At 37.4% G+C, this 16,391-nt stretch overlaps 1 protein-coding gene across 4 annotated transcripts in view; it reads right to left on the reverse strand.

Annotated features, from left to right (window-relative positions):
• The window catches only part of TBC1D32 (TBC1 domain family member 32), a 129,874-nt gene that overhangs the window by 45,264 nt on the left and 68,219 nt on the right, over window positions 1–16,391 (reverse strand). For all 4 annotated transcript variants that reach the window (XM_070417583.1, XM_070417581.1, XM_070417584.1 and 1 more), the window contains exons 23-26: window positions 12,466–12,588; window positions 9,769–9,877; window positions 8,642–8,735; window positions 79–204 (exon numbers count right to left, since the gene is read on the reverse strand). In XM_070417583.1, coding sequence (XP_070273684.1) covers window positions 79–204; window positions 8,642–8,735; window positions 9,769–9,877; window positions 12,466–12,588 — 452 coding nt within the window. The remainder of the gene's footprint in view (window positions 1–78; window positions 205–8,641; window positions 8,736–9,768; window positions 9,878–12,465; window positions 12,589–16,391) is intronic.

Here is a 16,391-nt window from a genome sequence, read left to right on the forward strand (position 1 = left end):
TCTTCAGGAAACACAGCTTCTGTTAATATAATTTTCATACCAAAAAAAACAAACAGAAAAATTAGACAGTGCACTTACCACCTCCACTGATTATATCAGGTTTGGCCTTCATCATTTTGCAAAATTGTTTTCGGCAGTTTTCTATCCACTCAGTTTGTTTATCAGACATCTTGAAGTGTAATAAAATTTTGCCAAGATCATTGTCTAATAAGAAATATAGCATGTATTATTATAAGACATGCTAGATACATTGAAAAATAAGTATTAATATTAAGCATGTAAACATACAAATTCTATTTTAAAAACACAGAATATATATGGCTTTCAAAGGAAAACATCTTTCTGTAATCATATCTTATACTATCAATTGCTATTTACATTTATTAAAAACTCATAAAAATGGATTATTGATATATTCAAAGCTCATAAAATTGATTGACTTATAACCATAATTCCTGAGTATTCTTGTTTTTATACAACATGACACATTACTTAGTATTTGATTTAGTAAACAGTGAGGACCTTAAGATTTCGCTAAACAAACATGAACGTTATACTCAAATTATTAAACATAGAATTACCTATAATTCATTTATTCCACTTCTAGGCATATACTCTAGATCAATGAAAACATGCAGAAACTTGTACAGGACTATTTATAGCAGCACTATTTATAATAGCCAAAAAGTGGAAACAATCCAAGTGTCCATCAGCAGACCAATGTGTAAATAAATTATATTGCAGCTGTACAACAGAATATTATTTGACCCTAAAAAGGCAAGTACTTATGCATGCTACAACATGGATGAACCTTGAAAACATTATGCCAAGGAAGATAAGCCAGTCACAAAGTACCACATACTATACCATTCCATTCCTACGAAAGCCCAGAATAGAAAAATCTCTCGAGACAGAATATAGATTAGTGGTTGCTCAGGGATGGGTGAGGAAAGGACAGAAAAGAGGGTACTGGGTTTCTTTTTGAGGTGATAAAATGTTTTAACATTGTCTGTGGTGATGGCTGCACATGTCTGTGAATATATTAAAAACCATAAAATTGCACTTTCAATTGGTGATGTGTATGGTATGTTAATTATGTCTCAATAAAGCTGTTTTTAAAAAGTACAAATTAAGACCCACATGGTTGATACAGAATATGTAGGATAATTACAGAAAGCACATGAGATGATGTAAGTGGCAAGGGAAATGAAATAATGGGGAAGTAATACGTTTGTTTATATACGTGGCTTACATTAGCTGTCACTCTGTTTACTTCTTAGAAATCCCTAAGGAGGTAAACTTTCAAGAAGGGCCTCTGGAGGAATGTATGGGTAAAGAGTGACTCCTAAGGAGTTCTTAGCAACATCCCGGAGTTCACTTGCATTAGGAGTTACTAATATGTTTGAGGCTTTCAGTGAGTAGCCATTTGAATTTCTAAGATCAAAGAGAGGCAATCAACAGTGACTGTGAGCCAGTGCTATGCTTCTGCTATTCTGTTGGGCCTGTTAAGAGTAATAGAAACACACCGGCAATGACACACACAACATAAATTACTCTCCACTACTCTCCACTTTGAAGATAAAGCCTCAGCCAAGTAAACATAAATCCAAATGGTTTCTTGATAAAGACAGTACGTTGGCCCTCTGTCTCCACATATGTGGAACTCACAGATATGAGGGCAGACTTGAGCATCTGCACATTTTGGTATCCCTGGGGGTCATGGAACCACTTCCCCGCAGATATCCAAGGACATCTGCAGTGAATTATATAGGATACAGGGGTAACCTAGATTACAGATTATTTTATAATTCAGCCTGCGTACACATTATAAAGGTAATAAATAAAATGAATGTAGGATGGCAGAAAGGGAAGTAAAAGGAGCAAATGTCTCCTATGATTGAGATAAGTCACCAATAACCAGAGCATGCTATCCAATCCCTCGAGCCATTTTTAGTTCTCAGGATGGAAGCCCTGGATTTCCCTTCCTCCTGGGAGAGAGAAATCCCCACCCGAACACACCCAAGTGGAATGCAGTGGAGCAGACTGGCCAGCTATGGGTGTAACAACTCCCAGGAGAGCCAAGTTTAGCCTAGGAACACAAAAACGAAACAAAACAGACGGCTACCCATCTCACACCCTTCCTGTGTCAAGGAGGAACCAATCGTTATGAACCAATCTTCAGTAGTTCACTTTAACACATGGCGACATGCCACCAATACTTGCTTAAACCATTGTACAACCCTCCTTTCTCCATTCACCTTGCCTTTCTTATCTTCTGTACAGGTAACAATGTTACTGCACTAATACATTTCCTCTTATGTATCTAAACTTTCACGTAAAAAGAGATGGTACTCTGACAAGTTATTTCTAACATATAAAAAAATAAATTTCTCATACGTATAAGATGATTTTCATATGCCCCCTTGTTACATTATAGGCACATATATATATACTAGAGGCCCAGTGCACAAAAATTTGTGCACTCGAGGGCGGGGTCCCCCAGCCCGGCCTGTACCCTCTTGCAGTCTGGGACCCCTTGGGAGATAACGACCTGCTGGCTTAGGCCTGCTCCTGGGTGGCAGAGGGCAGGCCCAATCCCTAGGTGCAGCCTAGGGATTGGGCTCAGAGCAGGGCGGATTGGGGAGTTGGGGAGCCGCCCTGTCATGCACAGAGCAGGGCGGATCGGGTGGTTGCAATGCCAGCCCCAGTCACGCTCAGGGTAGGGCCGATTGGGGGGTTGGGGCACCGCCCCCTGTCACACACAGAGCAGGGCCAATCAGGGGGTTGAGGAGCTCCCCGCTGTCACTCACAGAGTAGGGCCAATAGGGGAGTTGGGGCGCCACACCCTGTCACACACAGAGCAGGGCCGATCAGGGGGTTGGTGCGCTGCACCCTGTCAAACACAGAGCCGCAGGGCAATCAGGGGATTGGGAGCTCCCCCCATCAGGCACAGACCAGGGCAGATAGGGAGGTTGTGGCCCCGCCCCCTGTAACACACAGAGCCGCAGGGCGATCAGGGGGTTTGGGCGCTGCCCCCTGTCACGCTGATCCCAGTGCTGGGAGGCATATTACCCTTTTACTATATAGGATAGAGGCCTAGTGCATGGGTAGGGGCTGGCTGGTTTGCCCTGAAGGGTGTCCTGGATCAGGGTAGGGGTCCCCACTGGGGTGCCTGGCCAGTCTGGGTGAGGGGCTGAGGGATGTTTTCCGGAAGCGAGTGACTGAAGCTTCCAACCGCTCCTTGTTTTCTTTTTTTTTTTTTATTCTGGGCCAGCTTTAGCTCTGAGGCCTCGCCACTGAAAACATGGATACAATGTTGCTAAAGCCCGGCTGAATGAAAGCCGATTTCTGGGGTTTTGTTTACCTTCTTATTTGCAACATAGTACATAGTTGCTTAGACTTGCAGTTGAGAGGCCGGCAACTGAGGCGGGGAACGTTGGAGTCCGCAGCAAGCAAGCCTCATGCTCGCTTCAGTGCCTGGCTGCCGGCCGCCATCTTGGCTGACAGTTAATTTGCATATACTCACTGATTAGCCAATGAAAAGGGTAGCGGTCGTACGCTAATTACCATGTTTCTCTTTTATTAGTGTAGATGCATGTGTGTAGTTATACATACGTACACATATATGTACAAATGTACATACAAAATCAGTAGCTTGCAAAGGGATTTTACGTTTTAATGTGGTGACCCTAAAATGTACACACAAAAAAATAACTGAACCAGATGATACCTCAAGATTCTTATTTACAGATGACGATAAATCATCTAATAGCTAACACTGATGCTGATGAGCTAACAAGAAGCAATTTAACAGATGAGGAGAGGCTAACTATAGGAAGGAGGGAAAACCTAGGAGCTGGGAGACAAATGAGAAAGATGTCACCATATGCATACAACTGGAGTGATTTTTTCCCACAACAATGAAATGATATTGCAAATGACAACACAAATAACATCTAACAGAATCAGTGAGTCATTAACTTCCAAATAAAAAAGCAAAATGAAATGTATATGAATACGTGCCTTTAAAACAGCAATTTGTGTCTTAAAATACTACTAGCTTAACCATAATTTTTTAAAGTACACAATGTTTAATTTTCTGCACTGTATTTAACCAGAGACATTACTTTCAAATTAGTTTTATACCTGTTATAAATGCACTTGGCTCCACTTTTCTCATTTAGTTCATACAGACATCACCACTGTATTCTCTTAGGTACAATGAAAAGCCAGACATGATTCTGATTCCTCTCATTTTCTGCCATCCTACTATGAGTACAGGATCAGTGACACATCAGCAACATCAGAATGACATATATTTTATTGATATTTGATTCAAAATGTTATATCTCTTCCTGAGGTGCCTCCTGGGTTGCCCACTACCTTTTTGTGAGTGCATGCCAAAACCAGCAAAATCTATGACTCAAAATTCTTCTGCGTGCCAACCCTAATTTTTTGAGCACATGTTACGCCTACTTGATATCTCTTAAGGTGTACGTATGTGAAGAACCTTGAAGAAATAATAAAATTCATTCGAGTGACAAAAACACAGTATATGATGAAAAATACATTTATTTTTTAACGTATACATGTACACTGATAGTCCGACAGAAAATTTGGTGACTCCGTTTGATATTATCAGTGTGACTTTTGCTGCTGCATCACTGATGACAGAGATTTTACAACAGGTTTATATTTTGTGACCTTCAGAGATATGCTACTACTTTCATCCGTCAGGCTACTCCTATTAGGAGACTTAACAAAATTCATCACTGAGAACAAAGATTCACAAGTGTATGTGGATGAAACCAAAACACTGGTCGGATCTAGGAAGGCAGGGAGAGTTAAGGCAGAGGCATAGAAATTGCTCTTCCCCTCTCTCGTCAATCCATGTCTATGGGCTTTAAGATAACTTGTTATGAATAAATAAATAAAATTATTTATTTATCTAAGATGCACCTACACTGAATTTATCTGAAAAATAAAAAAGTCGATATTAAGAAAAAAATTGTAAATGGAAGATTATAAGAGAGGGTTTCGCGTGCCAGCAAAAGTTACTGGTGTGCCATGTTTGGCACGCGTGCCAGGGGTTGCCCACCCCTGGCCTAGATCATTTTCTCCTCCTTAATGATAATCATAGTAGACGCAGGACCACTATTATTATGAGGAATTATCAGGTACTGCTGTTAAATTGAGAAAAAAATTGTCTCATGCAAACATGTTTTAAGGACAAACAGAAAGGCAATAGAAGTTGGGGAAACATGGAATTAAAGAGGTTTCTAATTAGCATAAAACAGAGCATATGACAGAAAGAAAGTCACAAATATGTTGACCATTATAGGCTACAGGGAAGCCATTGGAGGGTTTGAGGAGCAATATGATCCAAACCACATTTCAACAGCATTACACTGGCTGCTATGTTGAGAACACACTGAACACTTAGCAGGTTACTACAAGGGAGAGATGACTGGTAGTGGACGGGTGAAAGTGGTTCATTCCAGATGAGTCCAGTCAAGAGCAAATGCTGACACATTAGATGTAAGGTCTGAAGACAGAGAAGAGTAGAATGCCTTCAGGTTTATTGCCTAAAGAACCTGGAACACAAAGGTGCCATTCTGAAATGAGCAAGCACACCAAAGGAATATATCTGGAGGGAGTATCAGAAATTTATCCCAGACTTCAGTTTGATATGCTTGATACCTAGCAGAGGTATCAAGTAGACAGTGAGATATGAGTACAAGGCTCAGGGTAGAGATGGGGGTTAGAAATACAAACCTGAGAGCAATCAGCATGGTGGACAATATTTTAGTCATATGACTAGAGGCGATCCTCCCAAGAATAAAGTACAGCTTGAAAAAAAGACAACTGAGAAATGAGGCCTGGAGTACTCCAAAGTTTAGAGGTTGGCGAGAGGTGCACGATCCAACAAAGGAGGAAACAGGATGTGCAAAAATGCAGGAGGAAAATTACATAATGTATGTTCCTGAAAGGCAAGGGAATACAGTGCTTCTAAAAAGAGGAAGGCACCAGAAATGCTCAGTGACAATGCTAGGTCGAGTAGGACAAGGACTGAGGTCTGCCCAGGAGATTTTATTATGGTGGAGTGATGGGCTGAGAGCCTGATTAGCTTTCAAGTGGCTTCAAGACAGAATGGAAAGAGAGTAGCTGGAATACCAAGATTAGACCATTTCTGCAAAGAATTTTGCAGTAAAGGGACAGAAATGGGATTGTAGTGAGGGGGGGAAATGAGTTCAAAATAAGATATTTGAAATATGGAAGAATTAACCCCATTCTTGTTGGTTTATGAAGAAGCTACAGTGAAGACTCTCCCTGGTTCTCTAAAATAATAATAATAATAATAATAATGAGGAGGAGGAGGAGGAGGAGGAGGAGGAGAGGAGAGAACTGATGCAATATTTTTTATAAGAAAAAGAAAGGAATGCAATGCACAAAGAGAGAAGCCGGCTTCTGCAAATAACATAAGGAGTATATGAATAGTAATAAAAACCAAAATGGGCACAGATGCCGCTGAGTTCCTATGTATCAGGAGCACATGGAAACTTTTTTTGACTGTTTCTTTTTCATCAGTAAAATAGCAAAGTTATCATCCGACAGCACGGATGGGGAAGAGGTGAAGACGGTTTGATGACAGATGTGAAATAGTCCTCCAGGAGACGAGGTGAGTAAATGGACCTGGGCACACGGCATGATGCCTGGCAGCACCCTGGGCCCCTGAGGTTAACCATTCAGCAGCTCTATTCTACACCCGACAGAGACTTGTTATTACTCCCTTTTCTAAATCACGTACAAGAGTAGAGCAGGGAGTAAAATTATACTCCTCTCACCACTGATTTCCAGGAATTGATAACAGTTTTTCCTATTCTAGGTAAGTGTCCATTTACTTTGCTTTTTTATTTCTGTCTGGCTTGTTCAATATAAAATAAGTCAATTTTTTTTTACCAAACTGTTTTGGAAAAAAATCATCAAATGTGGTAGTCACTCAGTAAAACTAATCATGAATTTATTGTTAATAAAACTGGTAAAAAAAAATAACTATTTGTTCCCAAGAGAAACTTAGCAGAGATCACGATGTTATATCACAATAAGGAAAAGAGATCAGGAGAGGAGTTGAGGCACTGAGAATGGACCAAGTCCCACACATCATCTATCTCCAACGTGTAGGGAAGCACCCGATAATCACCGCTCCTAGAACATGTCAAATAAAAGGAATGAGTGGAAGAATGACTGATGAAACCTAAAACAGGATGACAAAATATAAGGACTTACTAAAAAACTAAAAGCAAGATTGAAAACGAGAGTAACACTGAGAACAGTTTGGGTTCATGGAAAGATATGAGCCAAGTAGGAAAAGAGTCCAAATGATACTCTCTCAAGAGTGTCTTCTTGAAAAATACTTAATATCACTCCCACATCTCTGAAAGCAATAGATTAGGTCACACAAGAGGAAAACACAAGGACAAAATTTGTAAAGTGAGCTATAAAGACAAATATTAAAAACTTTAAAAGCTCCCTCATGTTCTTTCCCTAACCTCTAAGTAAATAGAAAAAAATAGAATTTTTGTTTCTATGCAATTGTGAAATATATAAGGTATATCTCAAACACTGGATAGAAATAAAAATAATGTATACTGATTGATGGCTTCTATTGACTCTTTTAAAGCAAATAAATGTAGGGAAAGGTAAATGGCATATAAAGTCTCACAAAGAAGAAAAATCCTGTTTTTCAACAATCACTCCATAGAATCTAACCTATGTGAAATCAATCTTATATTATTTCTTTCCAATGTAAGTTTGATGGTATTATAAAGGAATTCATGTTGATTTAAGATTAAACTTCTCAAATTAATGAACAGTTTGTTTGTATATGTTTATATTTTTCCTTATAATTCTCCAGTCTAAAAACTGTCTGAATTTTCATTGTTCTTATGAAAACGTCTAAGCACCTGAACTTGAGCTACACTGGCCTCATGTCTGACCTTAGCTTCCCTGTCTCATCTTATCTCTGGTGACTCTTACCCTCACATTACAAATCTCATCCTTCACCTACTCCTAGTTCTTTGAATTTGCTCCTTCTAACCTGTCATTTTTTCTGTCAAAAATTATCTTCTATAAACCAGAAAACATATTTATACTTTATTCCTCGCTTTAAACATAATGTTCTTATTGTCTATTTAACTCCCATCACACTATATTACCATCCAATTACCTGATTACTTGAATATAGTCTCTAAAATTTCATGAACTACTCTAAAGTGGTTATCTGAGTTTTTATTTTATTACATTTATACAATTTATATACTTATATTTCAAGTCTTGAGCACACATATACTAAAAATATTACTCTGTTGAATAAAGTTCTATATAAATAGAATAAATTAATAAAAAATCATTAGTTACTTTTTTAAACCAAAAAAATGTTCTGACAAAAATTATTTGGCATCATATTAATGTTAATTTCATAAGAAACTTGAAAAAGTGAAAATGTACAAAGAAATAGGTATCTATATCCACATTCACAAACAGAATGAAAATAGTTTTAATCTCCCTTTCCAATATTTTCTTTTTTGAAATTGTAACAAAAGCACTAAAATAACATGACATTTGATAGCAAATATTTTACCTTGCTTTTGATCAGTATTTCTTGTACCTTCTGACAGATAGCAGTTTGGTAAAGGATATGATGAAAACATTGGCCAAGGATATGGATCATCACCCTAAAATGAAGCAAGACAGATCACTTTCGAAAACAGTTTAAGATAGCATTGAATTTTAAGGCCTTCTGAAATATTATTCATAGAAATTGGCTTTGTTTCATAAAAATTTTAGAGTTGTGGTCCAAATAATCAAAAGCTATTTGACATTATAATTCAATGCTCTAATGAATAATGACTAAAATGAAATATCTTAGAAACAACATTAAATAAGCAATAAAGACAAATATATGGTACCTTGTTCTAGCAAGTAGGACTGAGAATGATGGCTTTAGTATTTCTGTCATGAAAGGAAAATTATGGTCTTCAAAAGAAACCTGCATTTCCTATATTGCTCACAAAACTGTTTCTTTTGTACTGTCAATTGTTCCTACCTCATGTGTCCCAGAGTGACAGCCAAAGTAAAATGTACTTAATAACAATAACAATAAAAAATCCAACCCTTGCCCTAGCCAGGTAGCTCAGATGGTTAGTGTCATCCCAATATGCCAAGGTTGTAAATTCAATTTCTGTTCAGGGCACATATAATAATCAACCAATGACTGCATAAATAAGTGGAACAAAAATTGATCCCTTCCTCCCTCCCTCCTTCTTTCCCTCCCTTTCTTCCCCTCCCTCTCTCAAATAAATAAATAAAAATTTTTAAAAAACTTCGAGAAAACCAAACTATTATTATTGATAGAGAGGTACACAATACTGCCAATTAAATACAAAAGAATATAGAAATCTAACAAAAATTAAGTGTCATGAAAGGGAAAGAAATCAAAACTAAAAAATTCAAAAACACAAAAGGAAGATGACAACTTTTAAATAACATAATGCCCTACTCAGCAACACAAACTAGTACTCTTGACCCTGCCATGAAAAATAGTACTTTTGTTTTAAAGTATTTGCTTTCATCCTAAAGTTTTTCTACTAATAAGAGTTCAACTCTGTGATGTAGACATTTGATAGTTGCTGTTTAGTGCCATCTGAGTTGGCTAAGTTGCTTCAAAATATGTCAGGAAAACATTTGCCCTTCCTCTTACCCACTCACCTTCTGTAGTATCCTCGGAGGCAATATTCGTTCCATTGGCCCACCAATAAGGTTTATTCTAACAAGAACATGATTTCTCTCTACTGATAAGCCATCGATTATAAAATCCCTGAAAAATCAACATAGCAATTTTGTTATCTAATGGAATATAATTTAGTTTTAAAATCAAGTCACTAGAATGTAAAGAAAAAGGGCAGATAAAATTCTATTGAAAAGTCTGGAAAATAGACTGTTGTTTTTACTTAGAAATACAGATGGGCAAAAGTGGGTTTATACTTGTGAGTACACAAAACACAGCTTTTATTTGTATTATTATTTATTACTGTATTATTTTCCATATGAACTGAAAAACTACTTTTGACCCACCCTATATATTCACTTTCTTTTTTCTTTTTCCTTTTTTCCCCCTGAGAATCGTAGTTTGCTGTTTTTCACATTAATGGCAGCCATGATATCCTTTCTCAAGTTCCTCAGCTGCCTTAGTAGTATTTGCCCTATTTTGACTGCCTTTGGCTGACCTTCAAAACTCATTTATGGCTAAAAATTTTGATGATATGCTATCCCTCCACTCTCACTCAATCCTCGAAGTTACTTCTAAGATGAGAGGGGAAATATTAACTTACACTACCATATTTAAACTAGAGGTCTAAGCATTGCTTTGTTTTGGTTCCATTTCACTGTATCTAGCAAAATAAACTAAGTCTGGAATATTTCTCTAAATTGATGACAATAGATTTTCTTTTAGTTTTATATGCATTTAGCTATTTTTGTCAGGTTCTGGGGAATGATATTGAATTGGTATTTTTGACTCTTAAAAGCATCCACCAAAATGTTTCTATTTATAAAAGCTAGTAAGTAGCTAAAACATGCAAATTCAAAAACTATAAAAGATATACAGTGAGAAGTATGTTTTCTTCCAGTCTCTCAGATTCTCCTCCAACCCCTACAGAGCTAACAATTCTTACAAGTTTCTTTTTTGTCCTTGGAGGGTCTGTATAAAAACAAGTGTGTGTTTATGTATACATCCAAAGGTTTCTTTATATTTACTCAAATGATACCACTGTATGCAATGTTGGTGCCTCTCCTTTCTCACTTAACTTTATCTTAGAGATAATTCTTTATCAAAACATATATAGCTGCTCTGTTCTAGTATCTGCATAGTATACAACTGTCCAAATGTACCCCAAACATTTAAACTCCCGGCTATGGATGGACATTAAAAAAATTTTGTATGCTTTTATGGCCATTCCAGAGTAAGTATCCTTGTATGTAGGCCATTGTGCTTGTTTGAATATATCTCTAAGATTATCAATGTATCCCTTAAAAAAAGCTAAACTCACTCTTTATCTTCTGTCTTTGCTAGAAAGCAAAGAATTGAGGGAGATATAATTGATATCAGGAAAGGAATGAGATTAATAAAAGAATATTTCCTTGACAAATATTACTGCATTTAAAGAAATGGGATTAAAATGTTATTTTCACAATGATTTTATCACATTTTTAGTCAAGGTTTCCTTAAGATCTAGACCCAGGGCCTTAAATTGAAAATCTGAATGTTGCTTTTGGTCAGCCTCCACACTTCCTGCAGTTGTCAATACTATCCTTCTGTGCCAACTAGAGCACCCAGGAATGTGCCTGCTCTTCTATAATTTTCTAAGACCTACCTAAGGTGGAGGCACACTTTTTTTGAAAATTACAGACCCAAAAATAATGCCAACTATTGAATGTGCATTCAATAAATGTCAGCCAAATTGAGGTAATGCCAAGTGTGATATATTAATAGAAAAATTTACCAAGGCTCTAGCCAGTTTGGCTCAGGGGATAGAGAGTCAGCCCGCAGACTGAGGGGTCCCAGGTTGGATTCCTTGGGCACGTACCTTGGTTACAGGCTCAATCCCTGGCTCTGGTCAGGGTGTGTGCAGGAGGCAACCAATAAATGTTTTTCTCTCACATCAATGTTTCTTTCTCCCGCCCTTCCACTCTCTAAAAATCAATGGAAAAATATCCTTGGGTGAGGATTAACAACAACAAAAATATCAAGATATGGTCATAACCTCATTTTGTAATAATCAGAATTTATTGACTATGAACTAACATAACTAAGAGAATGGAGAAAAGAGTTCCTCTACAAGGAGCACAAAATAAAATGTCTTGCTTAATGGGTCATCTTCTACATGCAAACTGAATTTAAAAGCGATAAACTTCATGGAGCCATTAAAAAAGTTAGCACTCGTGGTGGGTTAGAGAGCAACCAAAGGACTTGTATGCATGCATATTAGCATAACCAATGGACACAGACACTAGGGCGATAGGGGCTTGCCCGGGGTGGGAATCGCTGGGGCAATTGGGGGAAAAGGAGACATATGTAAAACTTTAGACAATAAAAATAAAGACATAAAAGATTTGCAACAACAACAAAGAAAGTTAGCACTAAACTAATATAAAAAAAAAATAAGTTAAATAAAAACTCTGAAAGTAGTACTCTGCAAGCCACCTCCAAGAATATCTATCCCAATCTTTCTGTGACGTGACATTTATGCTTTAATTGCTTTATTACTGTTATTTAAATCTGTTGAATTCAGATAGTCCAGAAACATTAAACATACTATACAGAAAATCACTCTCAAAACAGAGCATCTGCAAGGAAAACTGTTGTTATTATCATGTCATAACAGACTTTATTTCCTTTTATTTTACCTGTGGCTCTCAGAGGTCTCTGAGATATTTTCTTCTTGAGCATTTAGTAAGATTTCAGACACTTGATACTGAGCCTCTAACAGAAGAAGGGTGTCTAGATTACAGCATACCACACTTAATAACCTATGTAAAAAGAAATAATAAAAAGTAGATTTTATAAAATATATCCTAAAGATTTAGACTTTCTTGATGTCTTGAATATCTATTCATAAAATTACAAATTTTAAGAAAGATCAAATAGTTATCTCAGATATATTTTAATTAATTTGAATAGCAATTGACTTCAAAAGTTTTTCTTATGAAAATATTATTTAAAAACCATGGGTAACTTCTACTCAAGTTTTTAAAAAAATTTAAATCTATAAATAGTAAGGTTTTTTTCCTCAACTTCTAGTTAATTTAAAAGTTAATTAGCGAACATCAGCAAATTCATAAAAACAGCAAATTGCCACCACTTCTTTCCCCACAATTAGTTATAAAAGAAATAACAGAATCATTTTGCTACAATCCCGGGACTGTTTATGAGGTGAAATGTCAATGGATAACTTTATAATTTTCAGGTCAATCTGAGAACACCTAAATACACTGCTCTATCTTAACATTAAATAAAAGAGGGGTAAACAGAAGTCATGTGGCTCCTATTGCCATACAAGAAGATCCATGAAATACTCTTGCCAAGAAAACGGTACCTGAAACTAATCAACCCCAGGAGGATGCTCAGATGGAAAGCCTAACCCTCTCTTGCACCAGTGGAAATACAGCACAGCCGCAGGCGGATCCGCAGTTTTACTATAGTTCTTAGTAGTAGAAGGAAACAAGGCAGAACCAGTAGTTACAGACAAACCAATTATTAATTACTGGTTATTGGCTATAGAGACCAATTGTTAATAAATAAAATTGACTTCCTCCATGGTAAGGTCAGCGGGGACAGCTCATAAAGGGACAAACACACACACAAAAACTTGTGTATATAGAAAAATGTCAGCTAACTGAAAACATAACACTCTAACTTCTCTTCAACATGAAGGTTTAGGGAGAACCTAGTGACCTTTCTGTTTTACTTTTTTTTTTAAATATGTTTTTCTTTATTTAAGAGAGAGGAATGGAGAGTGAGAGAGGGATAGAAACATCAGTGATGAGAGAATCATTGACTGGCTGCCTCCTGCACGCCCCCTACTGGGGATCGAGCCCACAACCCAAGCATGTGCCCTGATACTGGGAATCAAACCATGACCTCCTGGTTCATGGGTCGGTACTCAACCACTGAGCCATGCCAGCTAGACCCTTTCTCTTTTCTTTAGGCTACTAATTCAGTGAACACATAATGAAAATGACCCTCAATGTCCTCTAGTTTATGATTTGAAAGAAGGCTTCTATAGGCTCTAGAACAAGCATGTCAAACTCAAAGGCTAACACGGGCCAAATAAATGAGGCATGCAGCCCACGGACCATGAGTTTGACATGTTTGATCTAGAAGGACAATGAGATGATTCAAGATGAACTGGGAGAAATTCAGAAAGCAAATAAATATCTGAGTTGAATTTTCTTCATTACAGAAAGAGTAAACTGAAACTTGAACAAATGATAAGACTTTTAAGATCTTACAAGTATTGGGAATAATGTAAAGCTTAGCAAATTTGATCCAGCAGTAAATTAAAAGAATAGCATACTGCGACCAAGTACAGTTCATTCCAGGAAGGAAAGGGTAGTCTAATACGAAAATGTTTCCTAATGTAATTCATGGCATCAATATGTAACAGAAAAGAACCACATAGTCATCTGACCAGATGCTTAAAAGCTACTTGATTTAAGATTCAACATCTACTCTCTGGTCCCTGTCCTCCAAAAAATGCTAAGTAAATTAAAGAAAGGTTACTTCTTTCATTTGATTTACAAAACAAATCTATCTCAAGGCAAGAGCTAAAAGCATAAACAGGAAAAGCATTCCCACTAAGGTCATGAAGAAGGCAAAGTCGTCCATTATTATTTAACAGTGCGTTCTAAAAGTTTAAGCCAATGCAAAGAAGATGGGAGAAGAAAAAATAGAAAGGCATGCTTTCTGAAAGGAGATAATGATATTCATTACTACAGAATGATAAAACTGTTTATTTGGAAACTACTTCGTCCATGACATAAAATTAAATTTACTTAATTTTAAGAAATATTGGCAAAATACCTACTAAGTATCTACCACTGTTTTAAGTACATCACTGAACACACATGCACAAAAATCCAAGTCTGTATGGAATGCAAAATACTAGAGGAGGGGCACAGACAATGAACAAAATAAAAAGATAAAGCTAAAACAAAAGCTGGAAACGTGAACATAAAGTTCCAACAAGGGGGCAGTGTGGATGAATACCTGCATGCAGTTTTAAATAGGATGGTTAGGAAAGTCCTCACCAAGGTGACACTTCAGTGAAGACCTAAAGGGAATGAGGAAGCAAACCAGGAAGTGATGTGGGGGAAAAAGGGTTCCAGGCACAGCAAGCAGCCTGAGCAAAGGACCTAAGGGGAGAGTACATCTGGCAGGTGTGAAGAACAGTAAGGGGGGCCACATAGCTGAAGGAGAATAAATAACAAAGAAGTATGAGGAGGTGAGGCCAAAGTAATGTTAGAGGTCCAGATCACCCAGGACTCTGTATGGTCACTGAAGCTTTTCTTTGATGGCACGAGAAACAGCGGAGTATGGCTTTATTCTATGAAATGAATAGGATTGAGGTGATCTGATTTGTATTTTACTAGGTTCACTCTGGCTGGGACAGAGGTAGAGAAACCAGTTTAAAACAAACAAAAAGGCGATAGTAAAATTTTAGATAACATAGTGGTTTAACACCAGGTATTGTCAGTAGATGATCTGTTAATTAAAAGAATGGCTCTGTGGTGGAATCCCCACACTCCTGGTACTCATGCCCTTGTGAGGTTCCCTCTTGAATACAGGCAGGACTTGTGACTTTCCTCTGGTCACAGTATGTTAAGGTGACAGGATGATGTGATCACACCTTCTGCTGGCTTTGAAGAAGCAAGCAGCTGTGTTAAGAAAACGACACGGCAAGGACAACAGGTGGCTCCTAGGAGTTGAGACAGCCTTCGACTGACAACCGACAAGGACTTCTTACCACTGGGCAGCAAGAAAACGAGACCCTTAGTCTTAAAGCCATGAGGAAGTAATTCCAACAATCTGCGAGTTTGGAAATAGAACCTTCCCTAATTATATATATGAACAAGAATTATGTAGGGTGACCAGTAACAAAAAATAACTTATTTATATCAGTAATAACTAATTAAAATATGACCATGGAGAAATATATTAAAATAGCAAAAAAGATAAAAGATAATAAGAAATACACAGAACCTATATGAAGAGAACTACAATTTATCATTGGAGAATGTAAAAAAAATTCAATAGAAAGACAGCACCTACCAGGATGAGAATATTAAATATTATAAAGATATACATTATTTTCCAATTCAGTTATGAATTTAAATGCACATTATGTAATAACTTAAAAATGTAAGGTTTTTATAGAGAACAACAAAATTCCTCCACTGATAACCTAAAATAACTCTTTAAGAGAGAATAATAAAATAAATGAAGATAGTGTCCTCCGTGGTCCCGGATCTGTCTCCTGCTTCAACAGTATTTGGACAGAACAGACCCAGAGATGCCCCTTCTTCCAGCCTCCGACTACCCTCCAGCGTCTTATCCAGTCACCACCTTCAGAACCACCTCCTAGATCAGCCAACACACCTTAACTCCTTATTGCTGAACAACCATGAGCTCCCAAATGCATCAGAATTATTCCACCGAGGTAGAGGCTGCGGTCAACTGCCTGACCAGTCTGCATCTGCAGGCCTCCCACACTTGCCTCTCTCTGGGATTCTATTGCCACCTCGACAATGTAGCGCTCAAGGGCATGGCCACC

The sequence above is a fragment of the Myotis yumanensis genome, unplaced genomic scaffold, assembly GCF_028538775.1.
Source record: "Myotis yumanensis isolate MYYU_CA2020_CCGP unplaced genomic scaffold, mMyoYum1.0.hap1 SCAF_6, whole genome shotgun sequence".
Classification (NCBI taxonomy): Eukaryota; Metazoa; Chordata; class Mammalia; order Chiroptera; family Vespertilionidae; genus Myotis; species Myotis yumanensis.